The sequence below is a fragment of the Scyliorhinus canicula genome, chromosome 7, assembly GCF_902713615.1.
Source record: "Scyliorhinus canicula chromosome 7, sScyCan1.1, whole genome shotgun sequence".
NCBI classification, from domain to species: domain Eukaryota; kingdom Metazoa; phylum Chordata; class Chondrichthyes; order Carcharhiniformes; family Scyliorhinidae; genus Scyliorhinus; species Scyliorhinus canicula.
Window position 1 is genome coordinate 160,588,156 of NC_052152.1, and position 21,578 is coordinate 160,609,733.

A 21,578-nucleotide genomic window follows, 5' to 3' on the forward strand; every position below is an offset into this window, starting at 1 on the left:
CTGCTGACTCACAGCATCAGGGGCCTGGGTTCTATTCCGGCCTTGGGTCACTATCTGTGTGGAGTCTGCACTTTCTCCCCATGTCTGTGTGGGTTTCCTTCGGGTGCTCCGATTTCCTACCACAGTCCAAAGATTTGCAGGTTAGGTGGATTGGCCATGGTAAAATTGCCCCTTAGTGTCCAAGGATGTGCAGGTTAGGTGAGGTTACAGTGTTATGGGAATAGGGTGGGGGAGTAGGGTAGGGTGCTCATTCAGTGGGTCGATGCGGACTAAATGGGCCAAATTGCTTCCTTCTGTACTGTAGGGATTCTATGTTCATAACTGATTTAAGAACCATCTAACATTACATTCCAATAGAAATTTGGGCAAGGTGTAAAACAAGGTGTAAAAATTAGCTGTGGCCCGCTTTGCATTTTGCCCAAGACAAATTTCATCCCATTTAGGTTTGTGTCCTCTATTGCTTTTTATCAAACCAAAATGCCTCCATGGCATATGAGCAGGGTAGTTGTGCATATCACAGTGGTAATTGTCCTCTCATATGCATCAAGGGTGCTGAGTTCCTTGGCCCGACATCAAGAAATCTATGAACGCCAGGTCTTCACTCATTTGTGCTCCCGAGGGATTTCTGGTGTTTAATCACTGGGAATTAGGAGGGCTACTTCACCGGTAAATGGCTCACCACATTTGATTCTCCTTCCTGCACTTCATTCAGGTATTTATTTACTATGAAATGGGAGAATGTGCCCTGGACAACTCCCAGCAGAAGCAGCATAAGTAGTCCTGCCACATCTGGTTATCACAGATAATTAGGATTCTACAGGATAGTTCATTTTCCATCCACTATGACAATAAAACAACTGAGTGAAGAGAATTAAAATATCTGCTGGATATAACTTATCCCGAGTGCCCATTCTTCAGAAGTTGAATCTGTAATTCTTAAAAATGTGAAACCTTCCTTTCCAGATGGGAAATACCAGTGAGGAGACTAATATCTTCCTGTCATCTCTATCAAAGGAGGAAGATATTATTTTTGGAGTAATTTATTCCATGTATGGTAAGAGCCAGTTAATAACATGATAAGCTACCATATTTATATACTGTGTTCAATGTAATGTCAATTTTAAATGGTTGGATTAGGGAGGCGCAGAAATAATAGCTAAATTATTGAATTCCAAATGATCTCTGTAATGTGGAATAATGAAGAAATAGAGCACTTAAAACTGATTTCCAGTGGAATAATTAATTACAAACTTTTGATCAGGCATCGCCCTGAATATTAACTTAACTTCCTTAGCATATTGCAGTATTATCATGCTTTACAGAAAATTTAATAACAAGACCCAGTTAATAACTGCACAATCATCCCAATAATGAGAATGTAAATGTGTATAATTTTTCATAAATGTAATTGCCTAATAATTTGTACATCCCAATCCCATGGAAGTTCTTTACTGTATGATTTTAATTAATCTGTGGAGAATCCATTTATGGATTGAAAAATTATTCAGGATGAGTTACACGTCAGTATTATTTTATTTAGAAGATATCATTCTATCCTGATGCTATTTTGTAATGTAAAACTTTAATGTGGCGAAGCGAACAGTACTTTCTGTCTGGCGAAGCCCTCTTGAATGACCTGCGTCAGCTCCTCCATCGATGGCTGGGCCGTCTGTGGTGAATGTGATTCACCCCGGATTGTAATCTGTATATACATGTGTCTGTATTGTAAGTGCAGTTGCACTACCTGTCCTCCAGGGGGTGTTGGTCGTTCTGGGTGAGTGTGCTTACCGCTCTCTTGGCTCTGTTTCTCGTTCTAAGCTCTGGAGTCGCCAGGTGCCGTTAGACACCACCACAAGTTTCAAGGTGAAGTTCAAAGCAATAAAAACCGTACACCAATTAGTAAGTCCAAACAACTAGAGTTTATTATAACACAATTATAATAACTACCCATGCACACGCTAAAGAATTAAACTTACTCCTACCGCTAAACAACTAATACTTATCTCGAAGGAACTGCGAGGTCAGGGAACAAGGCCTCTTGCTCTGCTCTGGTCTGCAGACTTCGGATTGCAATCAGTTGCCAAGGGTGTCAGGAGTGCCTATGTCTGGTAGCAGTCGTTGTCTTTAGGCACTTACTTGTTGGTGGCTGCTGCTCGACGGCTGTAGAAGACAGGAGCCCGGAGACAGGAGACTGAACCACGTGTGGGACCTTTCTTTTATAGGTCCCAGGGGGTCCACGCCCCTTTGGGCGGACTCCCTTACCTGCTTGGAATCGATTGGGTCTCTTCCCAATCGATATGTTTGAACCCCCCAATCCTAGGGCAGTTCCTTGGTTGCTGGGGCGGTTCTTGGGACCTTTTGTTTTGGGCTTCTCTGGCGCCACTGGGTCTGGCCTTCCATAGAATGTATCAATTTGTGCTAACTTGTGTCCATTGTATCTGGGACTCGCCCGGTATTGCCTCATTAATATGTTAACGGGTTTTCTTTCACAGTGCTATCTGGTCTCTGCAACAGTCAAAACCGGTTTCTGCAGTCGTCCCAATACACAATCGCCTTGCAAGCTGCTTGCTTTCCAACATGTCCATTTTCCCTGCATTCTTTGCAATCTTCCATTTTGTGTTGGGGAGAGGCCACCCCAGGTGGCTACAGGGAAGTAGCTCTGGGAATGCTCGAGTTGTACGGGGCTTCTCCCTTGGCTCTGCCCAGGACTCCTCCCCCGGAAGCTGCTGTATAAAAGGTCAGTGCCACATGGTCAGCCGGCCAGTTCACCGAAAGGTCAATGGCTAATAGGCTGGCTCTGTTGTGAGTATATTAAAACCGCTATTCTAATCCTACAAGCACGTGTCCGTAGAATTGTTGGTTCCAACAATTTAATATACTCAGGAAACAGTTGAAGAAATCATGGAAGCAGCCCTCAAGCCCGGACGCCTAGAACTCGACCCAGAGGATGCAGAGGCTAAGGAAATTTTTTCCCACTGGCTGAGATGTTTTAAAGCCTACCTGGTAGAAGCCAGCACCGCCGGAACAACGGAGGAACAAAAACTCAGCCTACTGCATGCGAGGGTAAGCCACAGAATCTCCACACAGCTAAATCCGGCCGGTTCTTATCCCGCAGCGCTGGCAATATTGGACAAAATGTACGTTAGGCCCCTTAACGAGGTTCATGCACGCCACGTGTTTACGACCCGCCGTCAGCGGCCTACAGAAACACTAGCCGAGTTTGTAACAATCTTTCCAATGACTGTAATTATCAAGCCGTTATCGCGGCTGAACATAGGGAGCTTGCTGTGCGGGACGTTTTCGTGGCGGGCCTTAGGTCTAACTATGTGCACCAAAGACTGCTAGAAAAGGGGGCCCAGGACTTAGACACTACTGTGGAGGCTGCTACCACTATGGAAGTTTCACCTCGTTTCCCGCGGACCCCGCGACCTCATCGTGGACCCCCGACCAACAGTCCCCCCAAGCTTGTGCCGCATGGCCCCCCAGCTACCGCGCTGCCAAAGCCAGTTACTCTGCTGCCCCAGCCAGCTACTCGGCTGTTTCAGCCTGCCATTTCTGTGGCCAAAGCCAGCACCCGCGGCAGCACTGCCCGGCCCGTAACGCGACCTGCAGCAGCTGTGGGTGAAATGGACACTATGCCAGAGTGTGTCTGGTGAAGAAAGCCCCAGCCTCTAACCCTCCCACGGCTCAAAACACTCGTTCCCTGAATTCACAGGCCTGCAGGCCCCGAAATGCTGCAGCCTGTATGCCGACTCCGCCCCCACCCGACATGTGCGACTCATGGGGGCGGCCATCTTGGCAATCCTCCTCCATGCGGCCGGCCATGTGCGACTCATGGGGGCGGCCATCTTGGGATCCATCCCCTTCAAACTCTGAAACTCACCTCGACGACTACGAACTCAGAGGGCAGTCATCACGGGGCCACTCCAGCACAGCTGATTGAGCCGCCGACGACCCGCAACTCAGCGCAGTCACACTGGATCAATCCCGCCCCAAGCACTTACGAAGTTTGATGGCGGAGGTCCAGATCAATGGGTACAGCACGCCATGCCTCTTTGACTCCGGGAGCACTGAGAGCTTTATACATCCAGAGCTGGTAAGACGCTGTTCGCTTTCTATTTTTCCGGTGAGCCAAACTATCGCCCTCGCTTCGGGCTCCCACTCAGTCCAAATCCAAGGACGCACCGTTGCTACGCTCACAATTCGAGGCGCTAGTTATTCTAAATTTAAACTTTATGTCCCTGCCCAACCTCTGCGCGCCACTCTTATTAGGCCTGGATTTCCAGTGCAACCTCAAGAGCCTCACCCTCAGCTTCGGTAGGCCCCTGCCCCCACTCACTATCTGCAGCCTAACCACGCTGCACATCTCCCCCCCTCCGCTCTTCGCCAATCTCACTCCAGATTGCAAGCCAGTAGCTACTCGGAGCAGGCGATACAGCCTACAGGATAGGGTCTTTATCCGATCGGAGGTCCGACGGCTGCTCAGTGAGGGGATCATAGAGGCCAGTAATAGTCCCTGGAGAGCTCAGGTGGTGGTCGTCAAGACCGGGGAAAAATTTTGCATGGTCGTCGACTACAGCCAGACCATAAATCGCTTTATGCTCCTAGACGCGTATCCCCTCCCCAGAATTGCAGACATGGTTAATCAGATCGCCCAATATCGGCTATTTTCCACGGTGGATCTGAAGTCTGCATACCACCAGCTCCCAATCCGCCCGGAGGACCGCCACTACACGGCATTCGAGGCCGATGGCCGCCTCTTCCATTTCCTCCGGGTCCCTTTCGGCGTCACTAACGGGGTTTTGGTGTTCCAACGAGCAATGGACTGAATGGTAGACCAGTACGGGCTGCGGGCCACGTTTCCGTATCTGGACAATGTTACCATCTGCGGCTATGACCAGCAGGACCATGACGCCAACCTCCACCGTTTTCTCCAAACGGCACAGAAATTAAATCTCACTTATAACAAGGAGAAATGCGTTTTCCGCACAAACAGACTGGCCATCCTCGGCTACGTCGTGGAGAACGGAGTCCTGGGCCCAGACCCGGACCGCATGCGCCCCTTCTTAGAACTCCCCCTCCCTCATTGCCCCAAGGCCCTCAAACGGTGCTTGGGGTTCTTCTCATACTACGCCCAGTGGGTCCTTCAATATGCGGACAAAGCCCGCCCACTCTTTAAGGCCACACAATTTCCCCTGTCAGCTGAGGCACGCCAGGCCTTCAGCTGCATCAAGGAGGACATCGCCAAAGCAGCCATGTGGGCGGTGGATGAATCCACTCCCTTTCAGGTTGAGAGCGACGCCTCAGAGGTAGCTCTAGCAGCCACTTTAAATCAGGCAGGGAGGCCCGTTGCATTTTTCTCCCGTACCCTATCCGCTTCAGAACTCCGACACTCCTCTGTCGAGAAGGAAGCACAAGCCATTGTGGAGGCTGTTCGTCACTGGAGGCACTACCTCGCAGGTAGGAGGTTCACCCTCATCACCGACCAACGATCGGTTGCCTTTATGTTTGACAACTCGCAAAGGGGCAAAATAAAAAATGATAAAATCCTTCGGTGGAGGATCGAACTCTCCACCTATAGTTACGATATTAAATATCGACCGGGGAAGCTCAACGAGGCCTCGGATGCCCTATCCCGCGGGACATGCGCCAGCGCGCAGATCAGCCATCTGAAAGCCATCCACGTTGATCTCTGCCATCCAGGGGTCACCCGGCTCGCCCACTACATCAGAGCCCGAAACCTGCCTTTCTCCAACGAGGAGGTAAAAGCGGTCACCAGGGACTGCACGATCTGTGCAGAGTGCAAACCGCACTTCTATAGACCAGACAGGGCCCACCTGGTCAAGGTTTCTAGGCCCTTTGAACGCCTTGCGATCGATTTCAAAGGGCCACTCCCCTCCACTAACAAGAACATTAATTTCCTCAACATCATCGACGAGTTCTCCCGATTCCCTTTTGCCATTCCATGCCCTGATATGACCTCCCGCACAGTCATTAGGGCCCTGCATAGTGTCTTCACCCTGTTCGGTTTCCCCAGCTACGTGCACAGCGACCGGGGTTCGTCCTTTATGAGCGACGAGCTGCGTCAGTACCTGCTCGACAAGAGCATCGCCTCGAGCAGGACTACCAGTTACAACCCCGGGGGAACGGGCAGGTAGAGAGGGAGAAACCGACGGTCTGGAAGACCGTCCTGCTGACCCTCCGGTCCAGAAAACTCCAAGTCTCCCAATGGCAAGAAGTCCTCCCAGACGCGCTCCACGCAATCAGATCCCTCCTCTGTACAGCTAAAAATCAAACCCCTCACGAGCGACTCTTCATTTTTTCTAGGGGCACTACCACGGGAGTCTCACTTCCGGCGTGGTTGAGGACACCAGGCCTGGTCCTCCTGAGGAAGCACGTCAGGGGGCACAAAACTGACCCCCTTGTTGAAAAGGTGCACCACCTCCATTCCAACCCCCAGTACGCATTCGTGGAGTTCCCGGACGGTCGCCAGGACACAGTATCCCTTTGGGACCTGGCACCCGCTGGATCCAGCCCCCCCTACCCCCACTGAGGAACCCCTTACCCTGTTCCCTATGCTGCCGCCCCCTCACGCCCCCGATTCCGCAAGCTCACCCCACCGGTTCCACGCGCCAGAACCAGCCCGCCCCCAGCGCCCCCAGTCTCCGGTGGAGCCAGAGGTGTATGAAGTTCGGACGAGACCCGCCCCGGATTCTGCCATCGTACCCCAGCTCTCAACACCCACACAGCCACCGCAAGAGGCTGCAACCCCGGTGCTCCGCAGATCGAAAAGAACAATTCATCCACCGGACAGACTAACTCTGTGAGCCACCATCCCCGCTGGACTTGATTTTTTCACAGGGGGTGAATGTGGTGAATGTGATTCACACCGGATTGTAATCTGTATATACATGTGTCTGTATTGTAAGTGCAGTTGCACTACCTGTCCTCCAGGGGGAGCAGCTCTGGGAATGCTCGAGTTGTATGGGGCTTCTCCCTTGGCTCTGCCCTGGACTCCTCCCCCGGAAGCTGCTGTATAAAAGGCCAGTGCCACATGGTCAGCCGGCCAGTTCACCGAAAGTTCAATGGCTAATAGGCTGGCTCTGTTGTGAGTATATTAAAACCGCTATTCTAATCCTACAAGCACGTGTCCGTAGAATTGTTGGTTCCAACACCGTCGCAGCAGGGGTTCGGACCTCGGCCATGTTAACTTCAGCAGCCACTTCTACCCAGCCCTTGCTTATCTTTCTGTTTCTTCCCTTACGGTCCCTTGGGGTTCTCCGTTCCATGCACCACTGCGTGGATCCAGTACTTAAATGTCCACATTTTCCAAATCAAGACTCAAAGCCGCAAAAAAGTCGGGGGAAAAAGATCCAAAAGCCCGGCCAGAGCGGGAGCCACCAACTATGCGACCTACTCCCTCATAGCCGCCACCGGAAGTCTATCGTGAACAATACTTTCATTTAGTCATTATACAAGCTGCCATCAGAATTTGCCATTTTTAAAATAGAAACCACCTTGCTTAATTTGAAATTGATGAAACAATGCAGCTAAACCTCTTACATTCAAGTCATAATTTATTAGGCCGAGACTTCTGAGGACTGGCAATCACAGTTGGATTGTCACTCGACTCCGTTTCACTTACACTAAACTGCAGCCGTACCTCACCTGCACAACTTTTCAACTCTAGCCCAGTGATAATAGTCCAGTGGAGTGGGTTCCCATGCCCTTCAGTAGAGGGCAGAAGAGTTGGGTGAAAGGAAGTCACGCCTGCTCTTCACAGCACTTGCTGCCTTAAGGCAGGGAGGTGTAAAGATCCTCCTTGAAAAACTAGGGAGAAGGTAAGTGGGTTGATTGGGGTGGGGGGGAAGGCAGGTGGATGGGAGGGGGAGTGGGGTCAGTGGGGGGAGTATTGGTGACCAGGGGTGGAGTGAGTAGTGTTGGTGGAGAGTAAACCAGTGATAAGTGGATCGGTGGGTTCATTGTATCATAGAATTTACAGTGCAGAAGGAGGCGATTTGGTCCATCGAGTTTGCACTGGTCTTTGGAAACAGCACTAACTTAAGCCCGCACCTCCACCCTATCCCCATACCCAGTAACCACCTTTTTGGACATGAAGGGGCAATTTTATCATGGCCAATTCACCTAACCTGCACATCTTTGGACTGTGGGAGGAAACCGGAGCACCTGAAAGAAACCGAGGCAGACATGGGGAGAAAGTGCAAACTCCGCAGACAGTCACATGAGACCGGAACTGAACCCAGGACCCTGGTGCTGCGAGGCAGCAGTGCCAACTGCTGTGCCACCGTGTTGCTGGGTTGATCTGGAATGGTTGGGGGTGGTCATTAGGGTGGGGGTGCAGTCGGGTGTTTGGGAGAGTAGCCAGGGGGATGGGAGGGTAGTCGGGTGCTGGGGTCATCAGAGAGTCAGGATGGTAGTCGAGGATTCAGGAGGGATGTTCAGGGTGGACATGTAGCCAGGGGCTCCAGTGGGGGGGTCGAGTGATGTCACGACTACAGTTGCCCAAGTGTTTGAAGTTGCTTTATTCCTTCTAACTTTTCCTGAGTAACTATTTCTGTATGACAGTCAGAAATGTCTCAAGTGTGCAACTTGAATCAGAGTATTAGATCGTTTGCAATCGAGTTTGAACTTCCCGGGCAATTGAGGTGCAATCCTTAGCTGGCGACTTCTGGGAGACTCCCCAGTGCATCTTGGGGGGGGATTTAAGTATTTTTAGATAATTATTATTTGCTTATTAAAATATTTCCCAAAGCGAGAAGTAAATTTGTACCAACATAATTTTATAATTCATAATTAATTTTCAAATATTTGTCCGCCATCTATTTTTAAACCAAAGTTGGTTTCACTTAATAAAGATGTGAATTCTTCAGATATTTTAATAAATATATTGTATCCAAAGTTGTGTTTGTTTGAGTTGTTTGGACATTTGCATCCGGATTGTTCTTGGTGCATAGCTTGCTCTCATTTATCTCAACACCTAACATCAGGTCCAGGGAGGCTTCTATGCCCAGCCTCAATCACAATGCCTCAGCTCAAGTACCATACAACTATAGAATTCCGACAGAGGAGAAGGAGGCCATTCGGCCCATTGAATCTGCACCGACCCTCTGAAAGAGCACCTTACCTAGGCCCACTCCTCCAACCCATCCCTGTAACCCCATAACCCCACCTAACCTGCACATCTTTGGACACTAAGGAGCAATGTAGCATGACCAATCCACTTAACCTGCACATCAATCGGACGCCAAAGCACGTAGTGAAGCAATGGGGAAGGTAACACTGACAAAGGAGAGTACTTGCAGGCAAGGAGATGGGTTGATGTGTGTATACTTTAATGCAAGAAGCATCAGGAATAAGGTGGGTGAACTTAAGGCATGGATCGGTACTGGGACTACGATGTGGTGGCCATCACGGAAACTTGGATAGAAGAGGGGCAGAAATGGTTGTTGGAGGTCCCTGGTTATAGATGTTTCAATAAGATTAGGGAGGATGGTAAAAGATGTGGGGGGGGGGGGGGGCATTGATAATTAGAGATAGTATAACAGCTGCAGAAAGGCAGTTCGAGGGGGATCTGCCGACTGAGGTAATATGGGTTGAAGTCAGAAATAGGAAAGGAGCAGTCACCTTGTTGGGAGTTTTCTATAGGCCCCCCAATAGCAGCAGAGATGTGGAGGAACAGATTGGGAAACAGATTTTGGAAAGGTGCAGAAGTCACAGGGTAGTAGTCATGGGTGACTTCAACTTCCCAAACATTGAGTGGAAACGCTTTAGATCAAATAGTTTGGATGGAGTAGTGTTTGTGCAGTGTGTCCAGGAAGCTTTTCTAACACAGTATGTAGATTGTCCGACCAGAGGGGAGGCCATATTGGATTTAGTACTTGGTAATGAACCAGGGCAGTTGATAGATTTGTTAGTGGGGGAGCATTTTGGAGGTAGTGACCAAAATTCTGTGACTTTCACTTAGTTATGGAGGTGGATAGGTGCGTGCAACAGGGCAAGGTTTATAATTGGGGGAAGGGTAAATATAATGCTGTCAGACAAGAATTGAAGTGCAGAAGTTGAGAACATAGGCTGTCAGGGAAGGACACAAGTGAAATGTGGAACTTGTTCAAGGAACAGGTACTGCGTGTCTTTGATATGTATGTCCCTGTCAGGCAGGGAAGAGATGGTCGAGTGAGGGAACCATGGTTGACAAGAGAGGTTGAATGTCTTGTTAAGAGGAAGAAGGAGACTTATGTAAGGCTGAAGAAACAAGGTTCAGACAGGGCGCTGGAGGGATACAAGATAGTCAGGAAGGAACTGAAGAAAGGGATTAGGAGAGCTAAGAGAGGACATGAAAAATCTTTGGCAGGTAGGATCAAGGAAAACCCCAAGGCCTTTTACATATATGTGAGAAATATGAGAATGACTAGAGCGAGGGTAGGTCCGATCAAGGACAGTAGCGGGAGATTGTGTATTGAGTCTGAAGAGATAGGAGAGGTCTTGAACAAGTATTTTTCTTCAGTATTTACAAACGAGAGGGGCCATATTGTTGGAGAGGACAGTGTGAAACAGACTGATAAGCTCGAGGAGATACTTGTCAGGAAGGAAGATGTGTTGCGCGTTTTGAAAAACTTGAGGATAGACAAGTCCCCCGGGCCTGACGGGATATATCCAAGGATTCTATGGGAAGCAAGAAATGAAATTGTAGATCCGTTAGCAATGATTTTTCGTCCTCGCTGTCAACAGGGGTGGTACCAGAGGATTGGAGAGTGGCGAATGTCGTGCCCCTGTTCAAAAAAGGGAATAGGGATAACCCTGGGAATTACAGGCCAGTTAGTCTTACTTCGGTGGTAGGCAAAGTAATGGAAAAGGTACTGAGGGATAGGATTTCTGAGCATTTGGAAAGGCACTGCTTGATTAGGGATAGTCAGCACGGATTTGTGAGGGGTAGGTCTTGCCCTACAAGTCTTATTGACTTCTTTGAGGAGGTGACCAAGCATGTGGATGAAGGTAAAGCAGTGGATGTAGTGTACATGGATTTTAGTAAGGCATTTGATAAGGTTCCCCATTGTAGGCTTGTGCAGAAAGTGGGAAATTTGACCAGTTGGATAACTAGCCTGGAGCCCAGTTATCAGTGGCGTACCGCAGGGATCAGTTCTGGGTCCTCTGCTGTTTGTGATTTTCATTAATGACTTGGATGAGGGAGTTGAAGGGTGGGTCAGTAAATTTGCGGATGATACGAAGATTGGTGGAGTTGTGGATAGTGAGGAGGCTGTTGTCGGCTTCAAATAGACATAGATAGAATGCAGAGCTGGGATGAGAAGTGGCAGATGGAGTTTAACCCTGACAAGTGTGAGGTTGTCCATTTTGGAAGGACAAATATGAATGCGGAATACAGGGTTAACGGTAGGGTTCTTGGCAATGTGGAGGAGCAGAGAGATCTTGAGGTCTATGTTCATAGATCTTTGAAAGTTGCCACTCAAGTGGATAGAGCTGTGAAGAAGGCCTATGGTGTGCTAGCGTTCATTAGCAGAGGGATTGAATTTAAGAGACGTGAGGTGATGATGCAGCTGTATAAAACCTTGGTCAGGCCACATTTGGAGTACTGTGTGCAGTTCTGGTCGCCTCATTTTATGAAGGATGTGGAAACTTTGGAAAAGGTGCAAAGGAGATTTACCAGGATGTTGCCTGGAATGGAGAGTAGGTCATACGAGGAAAGGTTGAGGGTGCTAGGCCTTTTCTCATTAGAACGGAGAAGGATGAGGGGCGACTTGATAGAGGTTTATAAGATGATTAAGGGAATAGATAGAGTAGACAGTCAGAGACTTTTTCCCCGGGTGGAACACACCATTACAAGGGGACATAAATTTAAGATAAATGGTGGAAGATATAGAGGGGATGTCAGAGGTAGGTTCTTTACCCAGAGAGTAGTGGGGGCATGGAATGCACTGCCTGTGGAAGTAGTTGAGTCGGAGACGTTAGGGACCTTCAAGCGGCTATTGGATAGGTACATGGATTAGGGTAGAATAATGGAGTGTAGGTTAACTTCTTAAGGGCAGCACGGTAGCATTGTGGATAGCACAATTGCTTCACAGCTCCAGGGTCCCAAGTTCGATTTCGACTTGGGTCACTGCCTGTGTGGAGTCTGCACATCCTCCCCGTGACTGCGTGGGTTTCCTCCGGGTACTCCGGTTTCCTCCCACAGTCCAAAGATGTGCAGGTTTGGTGGATTGGCCATGAAAAATTGTCCAAAATTCTATGATTAGCCTAGGACAAAAGTTTGGCGCAACATCATGGGCCGAAGGGCCTGTTCTGTGCTGAGTTAATAGGGAAAGACAGAAAAAAATGCAAGAGAAGAAAAATAAAAAAGACAGGAATAAATATGCAAAGGGTGATTAACATTGTCAGCTTTAAATTTAATTTTTTTGCCCACTTACTGGTACCTTGATCAATATTTGTGAGATTAAAAAGCAATGAAAATTTTCTGGCAGGCCCTGGCCCACACAAACTTGGCATGATGCGGCCTGAATCACGAAAGCCCTGCTTTGAGCTTTTAATATTATGTCCTGTCTGTGAATTTTGCTTCTGGCCAACATTTGCTCAATCAAGATTGATGAAATGGAAATATTGAAAAGACTCACAGGAGAAACACAATGATCTTGCATATATTCTGAAAATGATATCTGTAAGTGATTGCAACTATCCGATCCCTGTGGTCATGCGAGTTTATCATAGTTGCATGTGTCTAGTCTCTGGTAGTCTGGTCAGTGTGTGGCATTAATTTCTGGTGCGATGCTTAGTCTGCAAGCAGTTCCCATTGATATAGAACGGAAATTGAGTTTCATTTTTTAAAATATAAATGTAGAGTACCCAATTCATTTTTCCAATTAAGGTGCAATTTAGCGTGGCCAATCCACCTAGCTTGCACATCTTTGGGTTGTGGGGGCGAAACCCACGCAGACATGGGGAGAATCTGCAAACGCCACACAGACAGTGACCCAGAGCCAGGATCGAACCTGGAACCTCGGCACCATGAAACAGCAGTGCTCACCACTTTGCCACGTGCTGCCCGGAAATTGAGTTTCATGATAGGAATACAAACAATCCCCAATTGTTCAGTGGGAGACGTATAATTCGTTATGTATATAAATACCTTTTGGTATGTGTTCCAGTCTTTCAGATGGTAGAGAAATAATTTTTTTCCTGTCATGGGTGTCTTAATATATCAAATTTGGATCCAGTGAATCCAAGTTTTGGATCCTAAAAAGCCAGTGGGAAACACCCTGCCACACCCGGCCAAATTTATATTTAGGCCGTGATTCTCCAGAAAAATTTCTAATTTCTACAAGGTGGTGGCAGCTGTGAGCGCCGGGAATATGACCAAGAGGACTGGCCCCCAGTGCAGCAAAAAGATCAATGACCTACACTGGGCAGAATGTGTGAGTGGACACCAATGCACACACCCCCCCCCCCACCCCAGAGACCTTTCCGCCCCCACGAGAGCATCCACACCCCAACTCTCCATGCAACCCCCAAGCCTCCCTTCACCACCCCTCTCCTCTCAATTCCCCCAACCCTTCCTTCAACCCCCCCCTTCAACCACTGTGAACCACGCATGTGGCTAACGATGCCCTCTCTGTAAGAAGCTCTCTCACAATCACCGGGAGAGGACCCAGACTGGGGGTGATGTGCCGGACATCAGAATCCTCACTTCCTTCTAGGAACGGGCCCTGGAGGTGACGGGCGTGGCCGAGGACAGGGTGGTCACTAACGCGGAGGATGGCAGATGCCGCAGAGGTGAGGAACCACCGGGCTCCACCTGGACGATCTGTCTAACGTGAGTTGTTATTGACTTAGTGACTGACCCATCCCTCCCACTGACTACGTCCATTCTCCCACAGGCCTCAAGCTGACGGCGCCGGCCCGTCCGGGTGGCCCCCTCTCCAGCCTGCCAGCAGAACACTTCGGAGGAGTGCTCTGAGGAAGACACAATCGAGGTGTCACAGCTGTCATCCCCACCTTCCATCAGTGCAGATACACGCACCGCGGTGAGAAATGTTAGTGGACAGGCTTCTGGAGCACAATCTGGTGAGCACCACACAGCTGCTGATGCACATCAGGTGGAGGCAGGAAGCCCCAGGCATGACAGCAGTCGTAGGTCTGCTGGATCCCAGGCCTCTGCTGGATTGGATTGAATTTGTTTATTGTCACGTGTACCGAGGTACAGTGAAAAGTATTTTTCTGCGAGCAGCTCAACAGATCATTAAGTACATGGGAAAAAAAGGCAATAAAAGAAAATACATAATAGGGCAACACAAGATATGCAATGTAACTACATAAGCACCGGCATCGGATGAAGCATATAGGGTATAGTATTGATGAGGTCAGTCAGGTCAGTCCATAAGAGGGTCATTTAGGAGTCTGGTGATAGTGGGGAAGAAGCTGTTTTTGAGTCTGTTCGTGCGTGTTCTCAGACTTCTGTATCTCCTGCCCGATGGAATAAGTTGGAAGAGTGAGTAAGGCGGGGGGGGGGGGGGGGGGGGGGGGGGAGGGGTCTTTGATTATGATGCCCGCTTTCCCCTGGCTGCGGTGGGTGTAGATTGAGTCAAGGGATGGGAGGCAGGTTCATGTGATGGACTGGGCGGTGTTCACAACTCTCTGAAGTTTCTTGCGGTCCTGGGCCGAGCAGTTGCCATACCAGGCTGTGATGCAGCCCGATAGGATGCTTTCTATGGTGCATCTGTAAAAGTTGGTAAGAGTTCATGTGGACATGCCGAATTTCCTGAGGAAGTATAGGCGCTGTTGCGCTTTCTTGGTGGTAGCGTCGACGTGGGTGGGCCAGGACAGATTTTTGGAGATGTGCACTCCTAGGAATTTGAAACTGCTAACCATCACCACCTCGGCCCCGTTGATGCTGACAGGGGTGTGTACAGTACTTTGCTTCCTGAAGTCAATGACCAGCTCTTTAGTTTTGCTGGCATTGAGGGAGAGATTGTTGTCATTACACCACTCCACTAGGTTCTCTATCTCCCTCCTGTATTCTGACTCATTGTTATTCGAGATCCGGCCCACCATGTATTGTCAGCAAACTTGTAGATGGAGTTGGAACCAAATTTTGCCACGCAGTCGTGTGTGCACAGGGAGTAGAGTAGGGGGCTAAGTACGCAGCCTTGCGGGGCCCCGGTATTGAGGACAATTGTGGAGGAGATGTTTTTGTTCATTCTTAGTGACTGTGGTCTATTGGTCAGAAAATTGAGGATCCAGTTGCAGAGTGGGGAGCCAAGTCCTAGGTTTTGGAGCTTTGATATGAGCTTGGCTGGGGTTATGGTGTTGAAGGCAGAGCTGTAGTCAATAAACAGGAGGCTGATGTAGGAGTCCTTGTTTTCGAGATGCTCTAGGGATGGGTGTAGGTCCAGGGAAATGGCATCTGATGTGGACCGGTTGTGACGGTATGTGAATTGCAGTGGATCAAGGCGTTCTGGGAGTATGGAGGTGATGCACTTCATGATCAACCTCTCGAAGCACTTCATTACGACTGAAGTCAGGGCCACCAGACGGTAGTCATTGAGACACATTGCCTGGTTCTTCTTGGGCACCATCACCACCACGGTATGAGGGTAGTCTTCTTGAAGCAGGTAGGGACCTCGGAGTGGAGCAGGGATAGGTTAAAGATGTCCGCGAACACCTCTGCCAGCTGGTCCGCGCAGGCTCTGAGTGCACGACCAGGGATCCCTTCTGGGCCCGTCGCCTTCCGAGGGTCACTTTCAGGAAGGCCGATCTGACTTCGGAAAATGTGATGGTGGGTATGAGGGAATTATGGGCTGCTGGGGTACTCGACTGCGGATTGTTGGTTACCTTCTCGAACCGAGCATTGAATGCATTGAGTTCATCAGGGAGGGGTGTGCTGCGGCCAGAGATACTGAGATACTGCTCGGCTTTGCTTTGTAGCCCATTATGTTGTTTAGTCCTTGCCACAACCGCCAAAAGTCTGTCTGTGACTCTAGCTTGGTTTGATATTCTCTCTTGGCATCTCGGGTGGCTTTGCAGAGGTCATACCTGGATTTCTTGTATAGGTCAGGGTCGTCTGCCTTGAACACCTCAGACCTATCCTTCAGTAGGGAGTCAATCTTGCGATTGAGCTGTGGTTTCCGGTTGGGGAACGTATGTACTGCTATCTTTGGCACGCAGGCATCCACACATTTGCTGATGAAGTCTGTGATGGTGGTGGCATACTCATTTAAGTTGATCGCTGAGTTCTTAAATATGGACCAGTCCACTGTCTCGAAGCAGTCACGTAAGAGCTCTTCTGTCTCCTCGGACCAGCACTGCACAACCTTCTTAGCTGGATTCTCCCGCTTGAGTTTCTGCTTGTAAGCTGGGAGAAGGAGCACAGTCTTATGGTCTGATTTCCCAAAGTGCGGTCGGGGGATGGAACGGTAAGCGCCCTTGATTTTTGAGTAGCAGTGGTCAAGAGTGTTGTCGCCCCTGGTGGGACAGGAGATATGCTGGTGGAATTTTGGCAGTACACTCTTGAGGTTGGCCTTGTTGAAGTCTCCGGCCACGATGAACAAGGCCTCCGGGTGATCTGTTTTGTAGTTGTTTATAACTGTGTACAGGTCATCCAGCGCCTTCCTCACTTCTGCCTGGGGTGGGATGGAGACCGCTGTGATAATGGCTGAAGTGAACTCATGTGGAAGATAGTATGGGCGGCACTTCACAGTCAGGTATTCCAGGTCCAGGAAGCAGTCGGTCGCCAGGGTCGCCACATCCAAGCACCAGGAGGAGTTGATGAGGAGACAAACCCCTCCACCCTATGCTTTGCCTGATGACGCCGTGCGATCCGCCCAGTGAATTGAGAAGTCTTCAGGTTGTATGGCACAGTCCGGTGAGGCGGGGGCGAGCCATATCTCTGTGTAACAGAGCACATAGCAGTCTCTTACTTCCCTCTGAGAGGTAAGGCTGGCGTCCCAGCTTGATGCTTAGCCTGTGGCAGAGATCATCCCGGAGCTGATGGATACATTAGGGTGCAGCGGGACATTCAGAGGGAGATGTCAGCGGTACACCAAAAGATCCGTAGCCCTTGTTGGAGTTCCAGAGGCTACGGGCACAGGAGATGTGGCTGGCAATGTGAGGCCAACACTACTCGGATGGTGACCTCAGTCGGGAGCCCGGTGCACGACATCGGCACCATTAGTGAAGGTGTCCTAGGTGTCGTGCAGTCGGTGACAGCCATGGCCGAGAGTTCGACAGAATTTCCACCTCGCTGAGGGATGTCACTCAATACCAGGCTGACCTTGATGAGGTTCTGTGGGAGATGTCCTGCTCTCAGATGGAAATGGCAGAGGTGCTGCGGAGCTGGTCTCCATCACAGGTGGGCATGGCTGAGGTGCTGCGGAGCATATCCCAGTCACTGAGGAGCATCGTCGAGGGCATTGACACGATGGTGCAGACCACGGAGAACCGCCGGGGTTGGCAGAGCCAGATCATGCAGGGGCAGTCGGCACTCCAGCCAGCTGCTCCTCCATCCTAAGGTGAACCCCAGGGCCTTATGGACATTGACCAGGAGGAGGGGATGCTGAGTGCCAACCCATACCTGACCCATGAGGTGGGAATGGTGTCCATTAGCTCACCCAAGTTCTGCCCCTCTGATGAGGCCGCGTCTCAGCCAGCACATGAGACATGTAACGCCGATAAGTGAGCCCCCAGAGGATGCCTGCCAGGGGCATCGAAGGCCACGGGACAAGATAGGCAGCCGCCACCTCAGATGTGCATCCTGAGGACGCACCTAGATGTTGTGGTAGATCTAGGAAGGCAAAGCACCTTGAGGATCACTGTGGGCATCAGGGGAGGAGGGATGGGGTGAGGGGGGAAAGGTAGTGGATGAGGGGGGCATGGAGGGTGGAACACGATCACCTTTGGTTCAGTGCAGAATTGTAAAACACAATAAATGCCCTTGTGCACAACCAGTATGACGCCTCTGTCACGTTCTTCCGCAATGCGGGCCAACCTCCGAATCCTTGGCCCATCTCTCCAGGCATCCCCGCCATCCTCCCCTGGAACACGGCGTACAGGTGATGGGTGTGAGCGAGTATTCAGCAGCCAGGCAGAGGTCAGACTTTGGCATAGATTGTGGAGCACTGGCACTCAACTCTCTTCGGGCTATCATGACCCCCATGCCCTCAACAGTGACCGCTGATGGTGCCAACACAGTTGCAGCACCCTGGAGTGATGTGACGCATACCCTGGGAGGGTGGGAAATGGGAGTGGAGGGTGGCAAACCTGGTCATGTCCCAGGTGAATCGGGCGAATATTGGGCCTCCCTGACCCTCCCGACTTGCCGGACCCTCACTGCTGCCGCCTGCAATGCAGTCTCCTGCTGGTCCTCAGGTTCATTCCCGGCCCCGTCCTATAACCCCTGCTCATCCAGCGCCACCTCATCATCTCATTCAACTCTCGCTCCTCAGAGGTGGCCGCATGTTCCTCTTCACCAATCTCGAGCCCGTCGCCCTGCTGCTGTGTGAGGTTGTGGAGGGCACAGCAGACCACCACAGAGCAAGCGACCCTCTGGGGGGTGCCCTGCAGAGCGGTCGGAGGCATCGGAACCGCATCTTAGGGAGTCCGATGCACTGCTCAATCACAGCCCATGTGGCCACATGGGCCTCGTTGTATCGGGTCTCCGCTTCAGTCTCTGGCATCCGTACTGATGTCATAGCCAGGCCCTCGGCAGATACCCCATATCTCCCAGGAGCCAGCCTTTCATCCTCGGGTGGTCCTCGAAGAGGCAGGGGATGACCGACTGCCCCAGGATGTCGCTGTCGTGCAGATTTCATGGGAAGCATGCACACAAGTGCATTATCTTCATCTGGTGGTCGCATGATCTGTAGAGGGAGTGTTGATCATAGAATTTACAGTGCAGAAGGAGGCCATTCGGCCCATCAAGTCTGCACCAGCTCTTGGAAAGAGCACCCTACCCAAGGTCAACACCTCCACCCTATCCCCATAACCCAGTAACCCCACCCAACACTAAGGGCAATTTTGGACACTAAGGGCAATTTATCATGGCCAATCTACCTAACCCGCACATCTTTGGACCGTGGGAGGAAACCGGAGCACCCGGAGGAAACCCACACACATACGGGGAGGATGTGCAGACTCCGCACAGACAGTGACCCAAGCCGGAATGGAACCTGGGACCCTGGAGCTGTGAAGCAATTGTGCTATCCACAATGCTACCGTGCTGCCCATGGCAGGGTACTTCCAGATGACCCGGTGAGCAAGGGTAACATGCGTGGCACCTATTACCCCCTGAACCTGGGGCATCCCGGCGATGGTGGAGAAACCTGTAGCCCAGGCATCTTGCTGGGTATGGTCCATGTGAAAGATGATGTAGTTTTCCGCACGGGCATACTGAGCATCCGAGAGCTGTCGGATGCACCTGTGGGCTGTGGCCTGCAGGTTCACTGGTCCCCACTTGAGCACTGGAATGATCCCGAGATGCAAAAGTTCAGGGCAGACGGACTGAGACAAGGGTTGCCCCCGGAACGGGTGCACACGGTCCAGGGGTTGACATGGTGATGCTGTGAGCGGTTGCTCCCTGGTTGCCCTCCCCCAGCGCCACTCCCCATGGCGCCCCACCCCTGCGGAGGGTGTCCCTCGCAGCTGAGGGTCCCCCCCACACTCGGCCGAGCACTGGGGTGATAAACCCAGTGCTCCTGGGCTCTTTGCCTGTGAGCAAAGATGGCTACTCACCTCCTTGGTTCCCCACAGAAGCCCTTCCACCAGGTTCATGTTTTTAAAAAGTGTGCTGATCGGCACCAGCGTGACCATTAGCTGGGGAGGCCGGTGAATGGATAAAAGGTGTCTTCCGTTAATTTTATGGAAGTAGGGCTTAAATGGTGATAATTGGTTTCTTGCCAGGTTATGGTAAGGTCCCGATTTCGCCTATGGGAGCCGGCCGGTTGCATTGCAAACTGTTTGCCGCTTTGTGTGGTTCTCATTTTTGGCCTCTCTGGCTATTCACCAGCTTCGTTTTGCTTGAGCTGGAGCAAACGATGCCGGAGAATCGCGTCCTTTGACATTTTTGGGGTGAATTGCACCCAATGTTTCAACAAATGTTCAGGCCAGACAGACATACTTAAAAAAAAAATTTAGTGTACCCAATTCATTTTTTCCAATTAAGGGGCAATTTTGCGTGGCCAATCCCCTTCCCTGCACATCTTTGGGTTGTTGGGGCCAAACCCACACAAACACAGGGAGAATGTGCAAACTCCACACAGACAGTGACCCAGAGCTGGGATCGAACCTGGGACCTTGGCGCCATGAGGGAGAAATGCTAAGCACTGCGCCACCGTGCTGCCTGCTGACAGACACACTTTACTTGGATAGGGAACAATATCTTCATAATAGGTTGAGCTTTCTTTTTTTTCCTGAATTTCCTTGCATATTGACCACCCCTGAGAGACTTGGAAGGTCACTGCCTCCCTGGTTTCAGCCTCTGATTCACTCATTCTCCAGGGTTCTCCTGGAGTCTCCAGGAAATGAGCATGAACACAGGGCAAAAATTATCGTGGAGTTGGAAAAAGTTTTCCTTTTCATTTCCTGTGAACTCTTTCATTTATTAGCTTTAGACATTTTGCAAATGGGAAAACGGTTTGTTTCATTTTAGCGCCTGTTGTAGGTGGGAGATCCTGCAATAAAACCTCTGGCAAACCTCTGTTCTGGCAATTCTACTGTTGGACAGTGACTGTTCCTTGTATCTTGTGAACATTGCTGTCTGAAAGCTACTATTATAGTTGCAAATACATTCTATGACACAGGACTACTGAACCTGCTCGATCTTCTTGCGCTCAAACCCTTAAAGCTTTATTCCAAGATTCAGAGAAAACAGATATTATTTCCTGCTCCTGCTTCACTGTCTTTTCTCCTGTTCTTGAACTCGCCATCACAGAAGCCTGGATTTTGTGGTCAGCAGTGAATGAATGCTGCTCATAGTCACATTGAGAAAAACTGCCCACATTTTAATGGACACCAGTGCACAGACTTTCTTTTTACTGATCTCAGTTAGAAATTGGGCTTCCACAGAGAATCTGTAACATGGCAGGTGGCAGGAAGTGTGATTAGCCAATGAGATTGAAGACTTCTCACAGATGGCAAAGCAGGAGGCATAGGCTACAGAAAAGTTAAATGACATGAAACTGTATTGGAACATGCACGTGGAATTGAGGGAGGAACCTAATTAGCAAAATATAAACTTTATTTTTTTCCAAACAAATCTACAATATTTGAATTAGTAGTTCTCAGAATATTTTGACCCTGAATTATTTAAGTGGGGAACGAGAGCCCACAGACCAGCTACCAGTGCTACCCCATCTACTTGGGAAGATTGGTGTTGCTTTGAATGAGACACCAATAAAGTGATGTCTGCTTCCAAGCTGGAGAACTTCGATCTCATGTCAGACTCCACATTTAGCCAATCCCTCTTTGTTTTCAGAACCACAAGTGTTGAAAGTCCAATCTGAAAATGGAAATTCTACAATAACATAAACTTTGCTCGTAAAACTACATTGGTGTTGCTT

At 50.0% G+C, this 21,578-nt stretch overlaps 1 protein-coding gene across 1 annotated transcript in view; it reads left to right on the plus strand.

Annotated features, from left to right (window-relative positions):
* LOC119968657 (opsin-5-like) overlaps window positions 1-21,578 on the plus strand; it is a 63,202-nt gene that overhangs the window by 17,519 nt on the left and 24,105 nt on the right. Inside the window, exon 3 of the mRNA XM_038801275.1 lies at window positions 964-1,054. Within this exon, the coding sequence (XP_038657203.1) occupies window positions 964-1,054 (91 nt within the window). The remainder of the gene's footprint in view (window positions 1-963; window positions 1,055-21,578) is intronic.